The sequence below is a fragment of the Lemur catta genome, chromosome 2 (assembly GCF_020740605.2).
Source record: "Lemur catta isolate mLemCat1 chromosome 2, mLemCat1.pri, whole genome shotgun sequence".
NCBI classification, from domain to species: Eukaryota; Metazoa; Chordata; class Mammalia; order Primates; family Lemuridae; genus Lemur; species Lemur catta.
In genome coordinates this window covers 141,367,084-141,389,170 of record NC_059129.1, presented here as the reverse complement: position 1 = coordinate 141,389,170, position 22,087 = coordinate 141,367,084, and the positions used below count along the sequence as shown (strand labels likewise).

Here is a 22,087-nt window from a genome sequence, read left to right as displayed (position 1 = left end):
TCCTGGACAGGCGATGCCGGAGAATGGGTCTGGCCATCTCTGTCTGGCGGTTCGGTAGTATCATCCCACCGTTTCCTGGCCCATCTGTTCACAGCATCAAAATGTAAGGTGGTTTGGCCGTATTGGAGCCTGCTTAAAGGTTACAGAGCTTCAAAATACTGAATAATACTGAATAGATTATGGTTCTAACCCTTTCCCCAATGGGTATTAAAAATGAGCGTGCTAAATAATAAAATATGGTTAAGGGAATTTCCAGAGTTTTTAGTTTTGCCATAAGTCTTAATTTTCAAAGCTTTTTATTGTTTTCGTTTTATTTTGAAATACTAAAGATCAGATTTTATAAAAAAAAATTTTGGGGGAGTGCCCTAATTTGCTGGTGCCCTAAGAACACGCCTGTCTGCGCTGGTAGGTCAGCCTCGCCCCTGCCCGGAAGTCTCCCTGCTTCCTTGCAAGTGGCAGACACACTTTCTCTACCTGTTCTTCGTGTGTTCCGTATCTGTCAGAATTGCATCCTCAGCTCCTTGTTGTAAGGCGCTGTGAGATCAGGAAAATACAGGTGCATTCAAAGAGCACCACCGTGGTGATGGTCTCGGTCTCATCAGTCCATATTTCTCTTCTACAAGGTAGAAACATGGCCCATGTATATGCAACTCATTTCTTCAATGAGATTTGTGTAGAGAATTTAAAGTTATTACCCATTATTATGAAGAAAGCCTCAAAACCAATGACTTTGAACTACCTTCCTTTGGGATGGGAATAAGGACATAATTATTTCACTAAAACTTGTGAGTGGGCTTTGAGGGTCCTAGGTGTCCCTTCAGCTCGGGGTTGTCCTAGTAAGGAAAGCTTGTGCACAGATGCTTTGGGGGCCGTGGAGAAGCTGTGTCGGGAGGAGACAGGCCCCCAGGCAGCCCAGGAGTGGGGCAGGGACTGGGATTGAGGGTCCTTCAACATGGCTGCCTGCTGGGTGCTTTCTGCGTATTCGTGTGTTTAATTGTCACAATGTTCCTGGGAGGCAGGGGTTACAACCTCCAGTAACAGATGCGGAAACTGAGGCTGAGAGACAGATGTTAAGCTGCTTGCCACAGATCACACAGTTAGGACGTGAGGCTTCTCCACACAGACTTTGGCCACATGGTTTTGTCTCCCACGCCGGCTGCCAGTCCTGACCGCGTCACCGTGGTGATGGTGGGAGTAGAGTAGGAGGTGGTTTATATGCCGAATACTCTTTTCGTTTTTAGTGGCAAACACCTCGGTCCTGATCCTGTCGGCCCAGGGCTGGGTCTCAGGCTGTCCCCCTTCGACGTGCCCCGGCCTGGCTGCGCCTCGGGCACCTCGGCACCCACGTGGTTTCAGCCTTTTCAGGTCTGTTAGGAACAGATGGCCACAGCCACGTGACAACCGCGATGATGATGATGATGATGATGATGATGACGACGACGATGACGATGAAGATCACAATAATTTCTGTTCACCTTACATCCTGCTTTCCTTCCACATGTGAAAAGGTTTCATTACTAGTTGGAATATACTCATTTAAAGCAGAAATGTGGATGTTTCCCCATTTGGAAGATTAATTTTTCTCATTTCATTTTAGTTTTGGGTTTCAAGATATTGGATTTTTTTATCAGGACTTGATAGAATTTTGGGGGGAACTTAGGTTGGACATAATTTTGAAATATTCCTTCTGCTGAATATCTTTTAAATGAGCTCACACGTTCTTGGCTGTTGGAAATGCATCTAGCTAGCTGGTGCCCTTAGACTGTACCAACGCCGAGGTCAGCGTCCTCCAGCCCCAGTGACCCTGGGGAGAGCTGGATTGGGGTGCGGAGGTGGTGGCCTTCCACCTGGAGGGAGGCTGTGACTGGGCTCTCCAGGACTGACTGGCCGAGGGCAGTAGCTTAAAAACTCGAAATCACCCCAGCCATCAGAAACGGGACCATGAACTAAAAGGCAGAAGGGTCCCATGAAGGCTGAAGTTCTTGGGGAAGTCTATTGTCACATGGGCCACATTAACCGTGGTCCAGGCGTGGCCCCCACCTTTACTCTCTATTCGTCCGTGCGTGTTACCTAGTCTAATTAGACCTCAGTTTCCCCATCTATGATATAAGGATGACAATACCTTCCATGGTGGGTTTTGTGACAATTAGATAATGTATGCCAAACATTTATTATATTGATCCTGCTGCCTTGGTTACTGTTCAGAAAACCTGTGATGTTTAACTGTAAATATTTCCATCTCATAGAAGTTAAAGCTACAGAAGGCCTTGGAGAATACCTAATTTCATTTCCTTCCATCTTTATTCCTTCTCCTGATAGAAAAAGTTACTGAGGTTATCCGTCTGTGTTTTTGCCTCTGCATCTTGGTTTCCTTAAATTAGATATAAAAGCTCTTTAGAATTTGTTTTTCTCTCAGAAGCTACTCAAAGCTATTAAATACGAACTTAGATGCATCAGTTTTCTGTAGACCTAAATTTTTATCATCTTACAGTGGACTTTGGAGAGGGACTAAGGGTTATTTATTAGAGGACATAATGCAAATGTTGAGTATGATTTATGGCTTCTTCAGAGTTCAGTTGGTTTTAATGGGCACCGTGTACTGCACGGGGATCTTGGACAAAGGACTGTCCTATGAAATTTTAAAATAGGCTAATTTTATATAGGCTTCTGTCAAACCATTAGACAATGATGATTTTTTAATTGAGGAATATTTTAGTTAGAGATGGTCCCAAAGATAGTTAAATTTGGTCTTGAATACTTTCTCTCCTGTTTTGTTTTGGGCCTTAGGCCAACCTAACCCCAAGGAATCCACCAGCCGAACTTAGCCTTGTTTGTCAGAACTAAGCTAAGTAGCTTCCTCAGAGTTCCGCAGGTCAGTTCTGCCCTCCTGGGGACTTTGGCTAAGTTCACGCCACCTAAAATAGAGCCAGCAATTGGAATGTTCTACACCCAGGACAGCGCCGCCCTCCTTTCTCCTGGGACTGTGTCCACTCCCTTTCCCCTGGGGTGAGGGCACTGTTGTCCCCAGGCATCCTCTGCCCTGCAGACCAAAGACAGTGGTCCGAGGACAGAATTCACCAGCTTTCCCCACATTAGCTGTGCTGCAGTCTCTGCCAGTCCCTGAAGTTTTTCTTTTATTCTTTTGGGCAACTAGACCTGCTTGAGAACCTTCTCAGTAGATGGGAGTTGGGGAACAGAGGACCTGGGTTCCTTAATCACCACTGAGGAAGAATGCACTGGAATGAAAGAAAAAGCCTGCCTTGGGAGGGCTTTAGTTTGTTCAGTTTGGAAGGGATCTCAGAGCTCACCCAGCCAACGTCTTCCTAAACATGAGGATGCAGAAGCTGTAGCCTTGGGCTTGGCCCGGCTTCAGGTGGACTGACTTGCATACGTGTCTCTGTGTGTACAAAGATAACTGCTGTGACTGTTTTCTCCCAGTTTTTTTCTATACTTGATTTTAGAGTTGCAGTTATTCTTCCTATATAATTTTGTACCCTTTGTTACTTAACATCATAATGAAAATTTATCCATTTTACTGCAAACCTGTTATAGTGACACTTTATTCCATTGGATAGGTCTCTCATAATTCACTTTTTTCCCTCTCATGTCAGAAATGTAAATTTTTCTAATCTTTGGTGCTTACAAATAGTAGTTGTTCAATATCTTTATATATGGCGAATTTCCTAAAAGCTAATTTTGCCCTTAAGATAGATTTTCTGGAGTTGGTTTACTAGCTCAGGCAGAGTGAGGGTGTTTGAGGTCCGGATATGTGTGTCAGATTGCTCACTGGCAAGACGGAGGGGGTTCGCACTCACACGAGGCGATGGGTCCTATTTTATCTCATCTCTCTAGAGTGAGGTGTTACCATTTAAAAAAAACTAGCTTGGAATGTAAAAAATAGCATAAAAGAATTTGCATTTCTTTGATCTCTTTTTGTATGTTTTGTGATCTGTCCTGGATTTTGAGGTCAAAAGAGCCTCAATAAGATGTTGTTTAGATTTTAATGATGATGCTAAATTGGGCATGAGTATTACTTCAGCAGTTCTTCCTGAATTGATTTCTTTGAAAGAAGGAGTTTTGCTTCTTTTATAGCCATGACCTGGTTGAGTGCTATAATATGAGTGAGAGAGAGAGAGTGTGTGTGTGTATCTTTTAAAACATGCTAGTGACAGAGCTAATGCCATTCAGGTTTAGCCTCCCTGAGTGAGACTGAAGTTCATGCTTATTTAGTAGTTTCAGAATATTGAATAAGGCAGAATATGTAAGTCTTAACGAGGGTTCTCTTATTTGTTGCCTAATGTAATGCCTTAAGCTGACAGCTCTGTGCGTATATTTAGAGAAGAATGCGGTTTGAATCCTCTCCTGGGTAGACTCTGAGCTTTCTTTTATTTGCTTATGTTTCCACCAACATAGGCTGGGCAGCATATGGTGCCATCTGCTTTCCACACGCATAACTCACTTCAGAAGCCTGGTAGACCAGCGGCTGTGCTGCTGCTGTGTGTGCCCGGCTCTCGGTGTCAGTGGAACTTCATGTCACAGATGCTAACTCGAGAAAGCCACTGCCGCCGGGAGCCCTCGGCTGCTCGCACTTTAGCACATTCTCAAGTCCACTTCCTCATCCGCGTGCTTTGGAAAGGTTATCGTGGAGTTGAGAAGGTAAAGCATATGTGAGTTTTTGCGAATGTATCATTTTCCATTTCTGAGTCACTAGCAGAAAAGTATAGGTTAGAATGAAAACATACTGGGGCGGATGCTTTAACATGCTTGAAAGTAAATTAAAGAAGATGTCAGGATCCAGGTGTGTAGTAAGAAGGAGAACTGAGCCGATTTATATCTCATTGGTTTTTCTAGAAATGCCAAAGTAATATATCTTAGCTGCTCCCTCTTTGCCTTCTTAGTTTCTTACAGATGATAGAAAATGCCTTCCAATTCTTGGTGCCTCCTGTTCTGGGCACAGGGTTAAGCGTTTCGAATGCATTATTGTCCTTGGTCCCACAACCACCTCGTGCTGGTGGTATTGTTCTGATTTCACAGAGGAGGAAACTGAGGGCCAAGTAAGTTAAGCAGCTGCCATGGCCGTAACGTGGCTGAGCTTGGATTTGTAGCCAGAACTGCCGACTCTCAACGTCAGCACCCTACGACAGTGTCTGGACCCCAGGTGGCCTGGGCTGCCTTCACATTTCACAGCTTCTCTTGCCTTGCCGGCTGGGTTATCACCTTTCCGCTCTCTTTAATAGGACGTGCCGGCCCTTAGCCCTTTCTCATCTCGTTAGCAAGCAGCGCTCTTCTTCCTCCCTCGGAGACGCGCAGGCCTGGCCCTCACTGTGCACGCCGCGTCCGACCACAGGTAACCTGCAGGTGGCTGAGACCTGGGCTCCGTCCAGTCCGTGCCCAGAGGGGCAGCTCTCATGCTCATCACAGAAAAGGGTGATAACACACAGAGAAGGGAAAGGAAATCAGCCCTATTCCTTCCTCCAGAACTTAGCGGTTATTAATAGGTAGCTGGGGACATAGAATTAGATGTGGATGTGAATGATATATATGCGCACATTATTATTTTATAACGCAGAATCATAATCATGCTTCTTTGTGAACTTTTGTTACTAAATGTAGTCTAATATTCTCTAAAAGTCTACACTAGCTGACTTAACCCCTTTGCTACACTGTTAGCTCATAGTTACCATCCCCCATGTGTGCGGCCCCAGCGTTGCCCATATCCTTACATGAACAGTTTATTTTTTACACCCAAATGGTGCTGAAGGAGGCTCTCGCTGGCACTCAGTAACCCCCACCTCAACATTAACGACGGTGACCTGTTTTTCAAACAGCTGTTAGACTCGTAGCCAACAGTTTTTCAATATGCCTTCAAGGACGGCCAGAGACTTTGTCGAATGATTACATTCAAAATCTAAACCATCGGTAGATTGGGAAATAAAGGTAATTTGGAATAAATTCTCCTGAACCTTTTGTGATTCCTAGTGACAATTGCTATTTGCCCATGGTTAGAATGCTCGTTCAATGTATATTAAATCCATACGTGGTCAGACTCTACCTTCTGGAAAATTCAGATAATGTATCCAAATTAGGTTTCCTGGCATGCATTTTCCATATTTCCTGTGATTTCTCTTAAAAATGTCTTCATATTTCAATGCTCCCTTCTATATGTTGCCTCAGTTTGCAGGGTTGTGGTTTGTGTGGTGAGAATCCTCCCTGTGCCTTTCCCTAATCTAGTCACTCTGTCTGCCCCTTAGATATGACAGTGGGGGCCTCTGTAGGCAGATTTTACTGCATGAAACCATTGGAAGAGAATGCCCAGGAGGGTTTGGCATCCTGCACTTGCCATCCCTAGGGTCGGTTCTCAAGGGCATGTGGGTGAGCTTCAGGAAAAGCCTCACTGGTGTGCAGCCCACTGCTGTTTCACTTGCTGAGTGCCAAAACCCAGCAAAAGCAGCACCACTGTTGTATTTTTGAGCACATGAGTTCATCATTGTTGCCCGGTTGATAAGAAATATCTTTATTCAGAGAAATATGACATGGAAACAGCCTCATAGTTATTTGTTGATTTAGAAACTCCTTAAGTTACTTCTCTAACATTCTCAGAAACAGCATAAAATTCTTTGTCCTGTCCTTGCCTCATATAATAAACTGCTCAAGTGGGTTTGCTGGAAAGATTCTTTCCATAACATTCTAGGTACTTACAAAGCTGAATGGGAAATAGGCAAAGTATTTAAAAGTGTTTTCTCTCTAGCTGTTTTCATCATTGGTCAGATATTTATACCATCTTTCCTTCAGTATGACACAAAATTGGGTACTTGCCACATTAGAAGAGAAAGCTCTCCTTTATTCAAGATGGGAAGGATGGGTCCTCCAAAGCTCACCTGGAATAAACTTAAGACACAGTCACATTTGTCCACTAGACACCCTCCTGCGTAATTTCACCTGTCTCTTTTTTTTTTTTTTGAGACAGAGTCTCACTCTGTTGCCTGGGCTAGAGTGAGTGCCGTGGCGTCAGCCTAGCTCACAGCAACCTCAGACTCCTGGGCTCAAGCAATCCTACTGCCTCAGCCTCCCAAGTAGCTGGGACTACAGGCATGTGCCACCATGCCTGGCTAATTTTTTCTATATACATATGTGTATATATATACATATATATATATATATATGTATGTATATATATATGTTTTCAGCTGTCCATAAAATTTCTTTTCTATTTTTAGTAGACACGGGGTCTTGCTCTTGCTCAGGCTGGTCTCGAACTCCTGAGCTCAAACAATCCACCCACCTCGGCCTCCCAGAGTGCTAGGATTACAGGCGTGAGCCACCGCGCCCGGCAGTCACCTTGTCTCTCTTTTAATAATCAGCCCAGAACTTAAGTCAGTTGAATTATTGAACAACTCATAGCACTTCTCACCCTGTTCTTCAGGCATTCCTTGACTATTCTTGTTTTTGCTTTGGCATATAAGTTTGAGAATCAGCCTCAGTTTCACAAGATCAAAAAACAGTAGCTTCCTCGGGATGTTGATTAGATCCTATTACCCCTTTTTGGAGATAGACAAACTGAGATTCAGAAAACTTAATTTGCCCAGAGGTACACAACCAGTAAGGCATAGAGCTTCAAACTCAGGCAGTTGAACTCCCAAGCTCAACTCGAACACAACACCGGTCTAGCAAAGGGGCCTTGAGGACATTTGTGGGGATTAATAACCCAAGACCCCAAACAAACCAAGGCCTGTCTGCCTGATTCCTCCTAAGGCTCGTCTGCCTGCAATTCCCTCTTAATCCTCACCAATATGGTGTTAGACCCAGGTTCATGCAGGACTCGTGAGGGTTTTACCTGAGGGCATGGTGGTCCTTGAAATTTTATAAGGAAAAAAAATAAATTTTTTCCATAATGCCCTAATACTGCACTAGAGACTGAGGAGGGCAGCATTTAATCCCTTGCATCTCCCATGTCAGTTGACTTCCTTTTCTTAGTGTTAAATCAGCAAAGCAAAGGATTTGTCAACTATTTTATAAATGCTAGACCCCAGAAACATAGAGAAGAATCCAATTTTTTCTGGCCACGTTGTCTCGAAGCTGTGAGTGGCTAGTCCAGGGACAATGAATAAACTTGCATGAATATTCAACATCAAACCAAACCTGCTGCCAAGCTGTAAACCAGTGCAAATCACTCCTTTTTGTGTGGCTCCTGGAATCCAGTGCGTGGAGGGTGAGCTGCCAGCTTAATGCCTGTCCCTTACAGGGAGACTGGGAGCGCTGAAACTAAGTGAGGAGTTTTATAACCTGGAAATGTCCATGGAGATGCCATGTGGGGAAGGCCAGAGATGTGATGATTCAGACCTGCAGGGCCTGCATGGGTGCCAGAGAGTGGAGCTTCTGGGACCTGAAGAATGGGGTGTCTCAGCTAAGCTGATTTCAGGGAAATCAGGCCAAGGGGTCCGACTTCTCTCCTATCAGGAATGCGTAGGAATCTCGCAGACATGCAGCTGCCTTGCAGGTGTGCCAGTGGGAACCTGCCTCCCTCTGACTGTCCTTATGCCTGAGACCGTCCTCAGAACCACCTGGATGGCCCAGGAGCCAGTTTCGTTTTACCTCTCTCAGCATAATTTGCCATTATGGACTTCACTGGAGGCTGCACTGTCTTTTGCTCTTGGGGTAGTTTCGGGGCTGCTGTGCCAAAGGAGTTCTGAGTGCAGGAGAACCTCTCCCCACACCTCAGGAGCCGAACAGCCCAGGCAGGCGAAGGAGAAAGAGCTTGGAGTTCAAGCTGGGCCCCACGGTCAGGCATCCATTGTGGCAACCTTAGGCAAGTCAGCTAATCTTGCAGTTGCCTCAGTTTCTTATTCTGAAAAGTGGGATGATAATACTCATCTCATGGTATTCATGGGAGCCTTAAAATGAGATAATATATCTGAAACTATTACAGATGCTTCTTGACTTATGATGGAGTTACATCCTGATAAACCCACTGTAAACTGAAAATATTGTAAGTGTAAAATGCATTTAATACACTCAGCCAACCTCTACCATAGCTTAACTTAGCCTAACTGAAATGTGCTCAGAACACCTCCATTAGCCTCTAGTTGGGTAAAATCATCTAACACAAAGCCTATTGTATAATAAAGTGCTGATATGTAATTTATTGAATACTGAAAGTGAAAAACAGAATGGCGGTGTGCGTACGCGGGGTTTCTGCCATGTTCACATAGCTTTTGCACCCTCATAGAGTTGAAAATCGTTAACTTGAACCATTGCAAGTCGAGGCATGGCTATACACAGGTCGCTCTTTTTTGCTGGTGTTATTGATAAAGAGTGTAACAAATCTAGGGTCCCGCAGCCCTTCCTGTCAGAGGTTTGTCCTGCAATGTGAGCTCTTCCTGGGATGTTCGCAAGGCCCTTGTGCTCCGGGAAAGCCACTGCGCTGCTCTTCAGCTGGCTTTTCCTTGAGAGTGTTTGAAACTCCTGCTTTCACCTTTTTTCACAAAGAAAACCATTTATTTCCCAAGCCATAAAGCCATTTCATTATTCCATTTGGCTCTGGAGGCGGACATAGGACTGTGAGTGCTGCTGCTCTGTGTGTGTGGAGTTTGTTTCTGATGGCAGAGGCATGGGGGTGGCGGGCCAGGGAGCAGCGGGGGTCATTTCCTTACCTTCATAGTTAATTTGTGTGTTTACTGATACCCTCGAAGTTCAGCCCTTGTCTTCCTTCATTAAATCATCCTACAAATACTTTTTAAAAATTAAGTGCCAGTGACGCTTCTAAGGTGCTAGGGAGACCACGATCTTCAAGGCAATCGTGGTCCTGGAGAGGTTGGCAGAGCAGGGGAGGAAAGTGAAAAACTCAACAAGCAGTAGCAGAGTGTGGTAAATGTCGTACTAGTGCAGGGGACTCCGGGACTGGGGCCCACCCCAGATGTGTCCCCGCCCTTCTCGCCCAGGGCAGGCTGGAGTTCGAGGCAGTCCTGTGGGAAGTGAGGGGTAAGCTGGGGTCTGACGGATGAGAGCAAGTGGAGGGAGATGAGACGGGACTCAGGCCAGGAGGGAAGGCCCTGTCCCCAGAGTGCAGCAGGGATAGGCAGCAGCCACAAAGGTGGGGCCGTGGCTCCCGGCTGGCTCAGCCGTGGATCAGTGGGGAGGCTGGAGAACGCTGGCTGAGCGTGTCACCTTCCAGGCCTCAGCTTCCTCATCTGTCATAAAAGTACCGACTTCTGAGGGTGTTGGGAGAATTAAAGGAAGGATTATTTGTAAAGGGCTTGGACTGTACCCAACAGGAAGTAAGCACTATATCAACATTGACTAAATAAAAATAAATCAATGAGCGTACAATGAGTTTAACCTCAAGTGTATGTTTGTCTTTGAGGAGCATTTTTTTCTGGACTATAAAAGCATATCATATTTTTGCTAATGTTTAATATTGGTTTGTGTTTTAGACGCTTTCCTGAATCCTGGATCTTTCTTCCATCTGGAAATATTCTACTGCGGGTATTTATTTATTTTTGAATAAAGGCAGCCACACATCATGGACCTCGTTGGATTGCTGAAGTCTCAGTTCCTGTGCCACCTGGTCTTCTGCTACGTGTTTATTGCCTCGGGGCTAATTATCAACACCATCCAGCTCCTCACGCTCGTGCTCTGGCCGATTAACAAGCAGCTCTTCAGGAAGATCAACTGCAGACTGTCCTATTGCATCTCAAGCCGTAAGATACTTACAATTCTGTATTTTCATCTTCACTGGGGATGTGTGTATCAGAATTATGGCTCTTGATGTGGGTTCATTGGGCTTGCGTTGTATGCTAAGCTGTTTTTTGGTTTCACTTGTTTTATGTTTGAAATGGCTATTTTTGTCCTTATTCTTCAAAAATTATTTTTTGAATGAGTAATGCCAATAGCACCAAACCCAGCAGGCACAGAGGGTAGACTGTAAAAAGTTAACATGCATTCTATCTCTGTTTCTCTAGTTTCCTCCTCAGAAGCGATCAGTATTAATGATTTCTTGTTATCCTTATGGAAATAGTATATATATGTGGCTCTTATGTGTGTACACACACGATACGTACATGTATTTTTAAAAAACAAAATGGCAGTATACTACATTGTTCTCTTCCTTGTTTTTTTTCCTTCAACTTTTTATTTTGAGATAATTGTAGATTTACATGCAGTTGTAAGAAATACAGAGAAATACCATATGCACTTCAGCCAGTTTCCCCATGGTAGCATCTCATGTAGCTGGAGTACAGTATTCCAACCCAAAAATTTACATTGGTACAATCCACCAACCCTACTCAGATTTCTACCCTTATGTACACTCGTTTATGTATATGTTTGTGTTTGATTATGCTAGGCTATTTTAAACATGACTAGTTCAACTGGCCTGAGTTTCAACAATTAAAACAGATGAAATATGTCTCTCCCTGCCTTTCTTCTCCTCAATCCTCCCACCCCCATTTCCAACAGAGTGTCCTGTCACTTCCCAACCAAGAGAAGAATAACTGTCGTTGTTATTCTTAGAGTGACATCCTAGAGTGACAAAGCGGGTCCTGCATGTCCAGGTACCCATTACTGTAAAAACAGCCCAGGCAGAGGTGCCTGTTTCTCAGCCACCATTGGTTCAAGGGTTATTTTCAAATAGATGGTGCCTCAAACCACAAAAAAAAAAAAAAAAACAAGATGAAATCAGTGCATGCTGATGTCTTAGAGATGTGTTTTGTTGTTGCTGATGATTAACCTTTAGCCTATAGCTACTCTCAAAAGTAGAACACACAGTTGTGTATCATTAGCAATCGTATATACGGGTATGAATAGATTTCAAAATATGAGCTCCTTCAAATGAAGTATCTAAGAAATCTCAGCTACCTTAGATTTAGTTTATGCCAAGAATACAAAATTATTAATACCTTTTTTTTTTTTTTAAACGGAGTCTTGCTCTGTCACCTTGGCTAACTCCTGCGTCAGCCTCCCAGGAGCTGGGACTACAGGTGTGTGCCACCACACCCAGCTAATTTTTGTATTTTTTGTAGAGATGAGGGGTCTTGCTCTTGCTCAGGCTGGTCTTGAACTCCGGGCCTCAAGCAATCCTCCTGCCTCGGCTTCCCAGAGTGCTAGGATTACAGGCGTGAGCCACCATGCCTGGCCCAAAATTATTAATGTCTTTCTGATGCCCTTTAAACAAAGCAATCAAATTTGAATTTCAGTCAAAATACGAGCTGTGTACAATTATCCAAATAGGTTACTGCTGATCCAATCAGTTCTTATTTGTTAAACTTCAAAGTACTAACTTGGGGAAAAAATGACAGTTGTTATTCATGATTTCTTTCGCCAACTCAGAAGTTGCAAATATGTCAGATACTATTTCTTACATGGCTTGAGTGCAAGACCTGCTGTATCTTATATTAGAATGCTTTACATAAATGTCTAGAAAATTTCCATAAGATTATGAAGCTGAGTTATAATTGTAAAACAATGTCTTTAATCCACCTGTCTGTGGCCTGTTGGGCACGACCACCAGTGCAGTCCAGCGCTGTGTGAGGTACTTTTCCTTGTCATGTCCTTTAACATTCGTCTCCTAGTGTGTAGCCTCTTCAGGGGCACAGAGAAAGGAAAAACGCGTCAGAGTGGGGCAGAGACAGTAGGAGATGGCCTGGAATGGGAGCTGTAGCTATTTGAAGAGAGAAGAGTTTACATAATTGAGGGAAAGGAGATAGTTGACTGAGATTTACCTTATAATTTTAACCGTCTTTTTACCCTCCAGCAGTAGGTTTGTGTTTCAGCAGAATTTAAATTTCTCAAAGCAATGCTGACTGCGCTTTTCACTGAAACCTGCATTTATATGATAATTTGCATGCACCTATGGAGGTTCCAAAATCTGTCGGTTTGCAATGTGAAATCAATCCTGTATGTTTGCAGTCATAACCCTTGTCCAAATTTCCAGCAGATGGTTAAGAATCGGGCTTCTCACGTGGAGTTAGGGGTAGGAAATAAGATTTGGGATCGGAGTTCCTGAGCGTACTATGTTTTCATTTTGGTTGGTGGTAAAGACATACGAAGGTGATGGCAGGATCATGTAGATATTTTTCTGAGGATGCTTTAGCCTGCTCGTCTCTGGTGGAAATGGAGACATGTAACAAATTCAGAAAGCAAGGTGGATTTTTACCCAACACAAATCAAATTATTTAGAACAAATTCCAAATGAAACTCGATAATTAACATTAAACACCCAAGACAGCTGGCGTCTCAGTGCATGGCACGCGAAGGGTGAGCAGGCTAGTTTTACTGAAGGACCCAGAAGCACCTCCCTCCAGGAGCCTCCCACGGTGATCTGTGCCCGTCCCGGAGGAAGCTTCCGTGGGCCTTGGGTCAGGCTGCAGCAGAGACATTTTATAACGACGTGGAGGGGAAAGGGAAGATTTCTCCCTCTAGAGGAGCAGTCTTGGCTCGTGGAAGAGCATGTGGTAGAAGGGGAGGCTGAGCCGTCCTGGGGGTGGCTCGCGGGCACCCCATTGCCATGAGTCAGTTCACACTGGGGACCACACCCACCCTGTGCAGGTTTCTCCATTTGTGGTGTCCCAGGAGGTGTTAGGTAGCAGAGCTGTCCTCTTTTTCTCTTCCTTTCATAATACTTGCTCTAGGTAATTGACAGAGTTCCTCAGAGCCTGAGTTGTTTCACAGCAACCAAAGACATGTGACAAGACAGAATATTCTGGAAGCTTTGCTGGGCCACTGACCATCCATAGGTGACGGTTTGGGGCAAGTCTGCAGTGTTCATAGGAGATAGCGACGCAGCTCCCTGTGCCGTAATTCTCCTCCGCTCCCTCCAAGCTCAGACAGAAACTGCTCGTGGGTTTAATTGTGTCTTCTGGCATATGAATCATTCTAAGCTTAGAAAATCAGCAGCATTCACCATTTGCAGCTGATTTTCTAAGGAAGAGGCAGAAAAAAATTGTTTCCTCGAGACACAGCCCCTCCATCACCCTGCTCACTTTTTACTAACAGAGCTATGTCATCGTCCCTTTGTAATTGAATATTTGTTAAGAGCTTCGTGTCGTACGGAGTGAGTTCAAAGCGGTCCCCAGCCCTGGTATGGTGAGGCGCTCATGCAGAAGGCCACAGTGATACCAATGACAAATGAGACAAAACGCAGTGAAAACAGCCTGGTTCCCAGCAGGCCCCACCGAGCAGAGAATTTTAGTCGACTGGCAAGGACCCACCACACGAATAACAACTTGAAAGTAATTTAATCTAAGACGGCTGGTTTTAGGGGGTTGCTTTGTCTTGTTTTTGCCTAGGCTTTAGGCAGGGAAGGCCAAGTCAGGCGGGCTTAGTGGGCTGCTCAGGGAGGGGAGGATGGGCCAGCGTCGTCTTTAAGGTGAAAAGAAGAAAGTTAGAAAAAGGGGGTGAAGAGTAGAATTTTATTACATTTCCACTGTACAGTATATGCCTGTTAATCTCTAGGGAAAGGTGGCCAAGACTGGCTGTTTTTTTCTTTTCCCCCTGACATTGTGGGTTTAAAAAAACAGAAAGATTAGGAGAAGCTATTAATGTCAAGGTTTAAAAAAAAAAAAAAAGAAAAGAAAACAGGGGTGAGGCAGACTGCAGATGCTCTCAGGGCCCTGGAAAGGGCTGGTGAAATGAAAGAAAACAGAGAGGCCCCTTCCACGCAGTGCCCCCAGCCCACTGTCCCCCCAGCCCACTGTCCCCCCAGCCCGATGCTGCAGTTCCCATTCCGTGCTGCTGCACCAGTTCTGCGTGTTTGAGCCCCCACTCCGTTTTCCTGGCCCGGGAGGCTCGTGGTTTTGGACGGCTTTCTGACCCACAGCTCCACATGGTTCCTGTAACGGGCAAGGCCACACGGTGTGGAGGGGGAGTCGGAATTTGGAGCACTGGGCTGCGAAATTAAACACCTCGCCCTCCTGCTTGAGGTTGTGTCTCCTCGCGAGAGCCACGCAGCTCTCCGAGTCCAAGGAACAGGACCGATCTCAATGACTGGCCGAAAAAGCAGCATGCGGTGTTGTATGAAAGAGCGCTTTGTGAATCGTTCAAATTAAGGATGAAGATTGGGCCGTGTGTCTGTTGGGGGGAGCGTGGGGAAGGGTGGGCAAGGGGGTCTTGTCTTTCTTCCCACCGTGGTGTGTTACTTGGGTAGGGAACTGTAAAAGCTCAACTAAGTAAAGGGACTGGAATAGAATTGACCCAGATCCCAATATTTTCCTAACAGAGGGTTTAGAGTTTCTTGTTTTGGCTCTCGGGAAGCCGTTTACCTTCCCTTTCAGCCCCCACCCCGCCCAGGTTATTTGCCATGTGTGGGGTGGGGGTGGGCTGGGCGAGGCGGAGCGGAGGGAGGCAGGCTGTGCACTCACACCACGGCCGCGGGTGCCCTGCGGGAGCAGATGTCGAGTCGCTGTAAGGGTACCAGCGTTTGTAGCGTGCTTCGGGGTGCACAAGTCATTGCGGATTTGCCACCTGAGAAGGGCTGCGCAGCGGCCAGCAGGCCTGGCAGAAGTCGGTCTGCCGGCCCATCTGGCAGGTCCATCAGCGCGTGGTGACGCGGCAGGAGCGGCTTCCTCCGGGCTGTGCGTGCGGGAGGGGAGGAAACGGTGGGTAGCCAGGCTCCCGATCCTGGCACGCGGCTGGAAGGCCGCAGGGAGCGGAGTCAGGTCCGTTCTCCTGAGAGAAGGCGGATTCTTCACCCAGCCCGAGGCTGCGCTGATTGTTGAGAGCAGTCTGGTCTCTGGCTGGGTGGACGGCTCGGTGTCGAGCCCCTCCTCTGGGCAGAGGTGCGGGTCCTTCGGTGATGACTCTGTTCGAGTGCTCATGCTTTGTGACCCAGCTGTCACTGCAGGTCTGAAGACCTGACCAGGTGAAGCTGGTGGAGCAGAAAGAGTCTTTGGGGCCTGGCTCATAACGTGGGGTGCACCAGCGCTGGTGCGGCCGAGTCTGCCCCGTGCGCGGTGGAGACGGAGCAGCGCCTGGCTCTGCTTTACGCCCTGCCCGCGTGGGCCCTTCTGACCCCACAGCCCGGCAGGCGGGTCCCTCTCCTGCCGGCCTGGGGGGCTGCCGGGCAAGGCCTGGATTGGGGCTTCCTCCCCCTTATCCACCAAGCACCTCTTGCACATTACGTTTCAAATCATGCAGTAAAGTGTAAAACAAAACAATCTTTTTTTTTTTTTTTTACAATGACCTTTTTCCGTGCTTTGCCTAGGGGACTCTTGTGAGGTAGCACAGTCTGACAGCCTCTCCGCTAGGCCCCTTGGGACACAAGGCAGGCCCAGGAGGCTGCTGCGGGGGTGATGGTCTAGCGCTTTCATTCTGAGGTCACCAATGTGTAAATTCTGTGGGTCAAACGTCTGTACCAAATTAACCTAGCTCCGTGACACTGCCCACACTACCCGAGGACTTTGACTCTCTGAGGAGTGGGGGAGGACCTGGGGTGGCAGCTTTGTGATGCTTGTCAACTTGGCCTGGCCGAGCCACACGCCCCAGAGTTCTGTGACAGTGGCCACCAGGCAGCCCGGGGCTCCTATGAGGCGCTCCCACCCTCTTGGTGCTGCTGGGCAGGGTATGCAGGGGAATTAATGTCCCTAACCCGTTGATGACCCGTTGATGCTGAGTTAATGAAAGGGGGGAGCCTCCTGGGGAAGAGTCACTGCAGCCCCCGCCGGAGTCAGCGGGAGAGGGGAGGGGGCGCGTGGCAGGAAACGAGCAGTGGGAACCAGGCCCCCTCCAGCTGCCTCTGGGACCACCTGAGAGCCCCCAGGGTCTGCCCACACGCACAAAGGATGTGGTGGGCAGGGGTCACCCGGCTTGGGGTGAGGCAGAGCTGGGGTGGAAGGGGGTAGTGGGCAAAGGTGCCTGGGCCAACCCTCGGGAAGCCGAGGAGGGAGCTGGGGAGGACCCGCAGCACCGGAACACGGACACTCAGGCCCTGTGCAGCCAGTCCCACTGTGGCTTGTGCAGGGCTCCAAGTTCAATGCCTTGTCCTGGACCTCCTGTCCTGGTGCTCCAAGGAGGCCACTGGGACCACAGAGACTCAGCCATCTTGCACTTCCATGTGGGCCTCTACGAAGACCACCATCAAGGTTGCCACCCGTGCCAGGGCCTCTGGGGCCAGGGGCATCGCCTAGCTCTGGGCTGTACGTGCCCTGCGGTGCCCCCCGACAGGGAGTGGAGGGGCCCAGCTGTGGCTGGACAGGTGCCCTCCCCAGGACCGGCCCGCACCACTGCTGCTGGCACTACTAGCAACCAGCCAACACCTGATCCTTCCCCAGACTTGCCTGTCGGGGGAGCTGCTTACGATCACTTTGGCCAGGGGACCCTCAGAGGCACACGGCTGCCCCCAGGAGCCGTCCATGCAGACGCACTCCCCTCCGGTACCCGGCTCTTAGGGGGGAGCATTTAAGGGAGTAGGGATCGCCTGCCTCAGGGGTCTTTCTGAGTGGAATCAGGAGCAGAAGTTAAGTAGGACCATGTGCCGTCCTGAGGCAACCGCTGGGGACCCCGTAGGATGAAAATACAAGGCAGGTCTGGGCTGTTGTTGGCAAGAAAGCTGTGATCCCTCAGAGAGGGCGTTGCGGTGGCATTTCTTGAGAGAGCAAGCCCAGTCCCCTCTGCAGCCACTAGCTTCCTCTGCGTCTCCCCAGCCTGGGTAACGGCAGGGCAGCGTGTCCTCGATCCAGTGCAAGCTGGGCTGCGCTCTGTCACTGCCATACAGTTTTAGACTCCATCACTTGTCACAGTAGTTACCTCCAAGATGTCAGATAAAAGGGTCTGTTAGATTGTCCCCCAAACCCCCCAGTCCTGCCCCCTTGATTGCCATCTTTGAGATGCCAAAATGTGCAGCTGGATAGGACCTACCCACCGCCTCTGCTAGGGATCGCTTTGACTCCTCCTCGCCAGTCCCAGGTGGCGATGGCCGTCCCAGAGGAGAGGACCGAAGACTGGCTGGAGACTGACATCAGCGCAGTCTCCCAAAGTTGGCGCTCGCTCCCTTCAGTGACCCTTCACTGACTGCTGCGGCTTTGGTAGGTGAAAGATTGAAAGGATTTAAAAGACCCCTGACAAGTCCCATGGCTCTTGCCGCCTGTGGGTCCGCGATTCCAACCCGAAGGCAGAGCCCTTCGCCCTGGACCGAGCACGGGGCGCAGCGTCTGTTGGAACAGCCTTTTCCTCTTCAAACGTCTGCCACTTGCTGGTGCCTTTTACCTGCCCTGCTCCACGACTTGCAGAGGCAAATGCAGCCCAACCTCCCTGGTGTCACTCACTGTGATGGCGTCACCTCGGGAGGCCCCTCAGTCTCGGGGGTGCCCTCAGGAGGGGACCGAGAGCAGTCTCCTTTCTTTTGTTTTCTGGTTCTGAGGGGTGTATCTCCCCGTGGACCCAGGTGATGACCCAGAATCCATAACTAGGTCCACGAGACGAGAAGGCTACAGTGAATCTAAGTAGCTTTTTGGTGACTTCCTCGACAAGATTACTGAGCACTAGTACGTGCCAGGCACCGTGTGCCTGGTGCTGGGGAAACAGTGGGAAGCCGCGGCAGCCCCCGTCCCGGGCCCGAGGCTTGCAGTAGGTTTCCTAAAGACCTCACCGTAATCTTACAAAACGAGTCCTACCTGCCGCATGTTACGCCAGTCATTACTAACAGAACAGAACCATGCCGTCTGTCCCGTATTTGGGCAAAACAGACCTTGTTCCATTTTCTTTTCACTTAGTGAGCCTTTTTGGATAGTATTAAAAAAACAAAACCATACCAGGCTAGCGAGTCAGCATACCAAATGGAATGTAGCAGAAGCAATCTTGAAATTGCTTTCATTTAGATCTTACTTAAAATTCTTTATCGAGTCAGGGAACTGAGGTGTCTGAATTTAAATGATACCAGAATGGTAGATGGTGAAAAATGAAAGGATCACGGCACGTGCAAGCTAAGAGGAATCAGGCCTCCCAATTCCGTCCCTTTATCCTACAGACCTTCGCTAGCTCATACTTAGCACTTACTGTTCCAGGCACTGGTTTGCGTACTTAGGCACAGAGAGTCTCAGTGACTTGCCCAGGGCCACACAGGAAGCGGCAGGGCTAAGACGGGGACCCAAAGTCTGTGGGCGCAGAGCCTCACTCTTCTGCCCCACCCAGCCCCGCCCAGGCTCCCAAGGTGAGGCCAGGGTCCAACTGGTGATTGTAAATGACAAGCTCTCAACCTACAGCCTCTGAGTTGACACTCCACAGGGCTACGGAGAAATGACAAGAGAAGTCAGTCATAACTGGTAGCTATTTTCAGCTCTGATCGTTACACCTGCCACAATTCGTCCAGTGTTGACTACATACCAGGTGTCTGCCAGGCAATGCGCTAAACCTTTTATAGCCACCACCTGCTTTACCTGCACAACCGCGCCATGGGCAGGCAAGTCCCCACTTCGCAGATCAGTCAACTGAGGCTCAGAGAGGTCGGATGATTTGTCTGAGGCCAAGCAGTTAGTGGGTGAGCTGAGATTCTCCTACATTTTGAAATAAGCGACTACAGTATGCCATGCAAGTTTTCATTCTAACACCCCCGGACGATGTTAAGCAAACATCTGCTAGGATCAAACCCGCGCATGCTGATTTGCTATCTCAGCCAGAGGTGACCCCGCAGAATGCCTGTCACCGCTCATGGGGCGTTCAGCAAACTGCTTCTGAGGGTCTTTGCAGATGATCAACTTAAGATGAGGTCACTAGTGTGGGCCCCAAACCAGTGTGACTGTGTCCTTACCTCCTGGGGAGGCAGGCGCTTGGAGCGCAGAGATGCAGGGGATGCAGCTGCTGCTCTTGGTGGGGCCACAGCACAGCCAGGCCGTGGGGCAGCCGCTGGGCTAGACGTGCACGGGGAGTGCGGAGAAAGCCCTTCCGTCCTTTGTAGGCTGCAGCCACGTCCCCGCAGCATCCGAGCCTGGTGTTGAGGAATGAGAGGGCGTTGTGACATGTTGGCAAGAGGAGGAAAGGGCGTGTGCTGGCGTCAGCAGGGGCTGAGAAGCAGCGTGCAGGCCTGGAGGAGGCTGCGCGTGTGCACGGTGGTGCCCAGCGGCAGCTCCCGTCGTGGGCACAGAGACCTCCTGTATTCATCCCTCAGAAATCCCAAGCACTTTATTTTTGTTTCTCCGTGAGCAACATTTCTCAAAATATGCCTTGAGAAACTATTAATTTTTTTTTGATGCAGAAAATCTGTTCACACATAATCTTTTATAGAAAGATACCCCACTGGGTCATTATTTCCTTAAACCGTGTTATATCCCAAGTATAATATTAAGTAAAAATAGCGTGATGTAAAACCCTTGGTACAATCTAATAGCAATTTTATAAATATAGACTGGAAGTAAGTTTATTAGAGTGCTATTTTTAGGAATTGTAATTAGAGATGATTTTTAAAATTGTCTTTATATTCTCTGAATGTCTTGCATTTTATGCAATGAACATGTATTTTATAGACTGGAAAAAAATACAAAATAAAACCCAAACACCAAAAAAACGAAACAGGGAATGGCGTAAGGAAGGGGGTAGGAAATATACAGTGAGCTGTTTGTGGAATAAACTGTGAAATTCGTTCAGAACCTTTTGTTGATTGATTGATCAATTGACTACCTCCTCCAGGCTGGGTGGGGACCAGGGAAGAGGTTTCAGGCTGTGCCCTCCCAGGACCTGTGCTGAGGTGGTCAACTCTCATCACGAATATTGCAGTAGTTCGGTGGAGCAGAACCCAGAGGGAAGATTGGCTGTGAGAACTGGGTGCTGGTGTTCGGGGCTGAATGGTGTCCCCGCCCACACTCCAAGAAGAGATTGAAGTCCTGACCCTGTGCTCATGCATGTGGCTTGCTCAGAAAGAGGGTCTTTGCAGATGATCAACTTAAGATAAGGTCTCTAGGGTAGGGCCCAATCCAGTGTGACTGTGTCCTTACAAAAAGGAGACATGTGGACACAGAGAAAGACATGCAGGAGGAAGACGCTGTGAAGTCACAAGGAGGATGTCACCTACAGACCAAGGAATACCTGAGGACCCAAAGCTCCCAAAAGCCCGGACAGAGGGAACAGACCCTCCCTCACACCCTCAGAACGAATCAACCCTGCTGACACCTCGATCTTAGACTTCTGGACTCCAGAACTGTGAGACAATAGGTTTCCATTGTTTAAGGTCCCCAGTCTGTGGCACTTTGTCACAGCAGCCTCAGGAAGCAAATACACTCTGCTTTCTAAGTCTTTGCTTCTTCCACCGTGGTGGTGAAGCGCAAAGTGAAGTCCCAGTCAGTGAGAGATGGCACGTGTTAATATCGTATTTATTTCTCTCTCCTCTCCCTCTCCCTGTTTCCTGCTAATGCCTTGCTTTTATCTGTGGACCAAGCCAAGACGTCCTTTTTCCTACCTCTTAACAGTCAGGAACTCAAATGACTGAAGTGGGGCTGGTGACAGTGGCCATGGAAGAAGATGACAAGCTGTATGGACGCTGTACAGAAGCCTCACCTGGAGGCAGCAGCCCTGCTGGGCCCGGCAGCGATGCCACTCGGGAAGGCCGGCTGCGGGGTAGAGCTTCGGTGCCTGAAGGAGACTCGTCCATTTCTGCCACCTGTATTCTTTGCACAGTATGTTCAACTGGCATTTATATCATCTCTTGAAATACACTGTCTTCAGAGCTGCTTGGCTAACCACCAAAGCAATCTGCTTAGGAAAAGTAGAATAAAAAGGTTTGTCCTTCAAACCTGGAGAAAGGCCTAACGGGTGACAGGAGAGGGACACCCATGACGAATCAGGTGTGGGCATTGCCCACCCGCAGGGCAGTATTTCGTCTGTCGTACTGGCAAGCTCTCTGTTTGGCCAAAAAGAGGGCAACAAGTCTTTTCTTCCTCTTTTTGCTTTGTATTAAAAAAAAAAATTACAAGATGAAGTCCTGTCACCCAGGCAGTCTGCTCTGTTCCGGGCGCTCCTGCATTTTTAGATCCTGAAGTATCAGGGAAGACGTCTGCTCAGCTCAGAGTGAGTGTTTCTGTTCACTGTCGCACTCTGGCCCAGTTCCTAGTGAAATGGTTTTATTCGGAATTGGGTTTTTACTTTGCTGAGCTTTTCCACACGATGCTTG

The 22,087-nt window shown here is 47.9% G+C and overlaps 1 protein-coding gene across 2 annotated transcripts in view; it reads left to right on the top strand.

The window, feature by feature from the left end:
- AGPAT4 (1-acylglycerol-3-phosphate O-acyltransferase 4) overlaps positions 1–22,087 on the top strand; it is a 97,949-nt gene that overhangs the window by 25,202 nt on the left and 50,660 nt on the right. For both annotated transcript variants that reach the window (XM_045544704.1, XM_045544703.1), the window contains exon 2: positions 10,431–10,697. In XM_045544704.1, coding sequence (XP_045400660.1) covers positions 10,520–10,697 — 178 coding nt within the window. In that variant the 5' untranslated portion in view covers positions 10,431–10,519. The remainder of the gene's footprint in view (positions 1–10,430; positions 10,698–22,087) is intronic.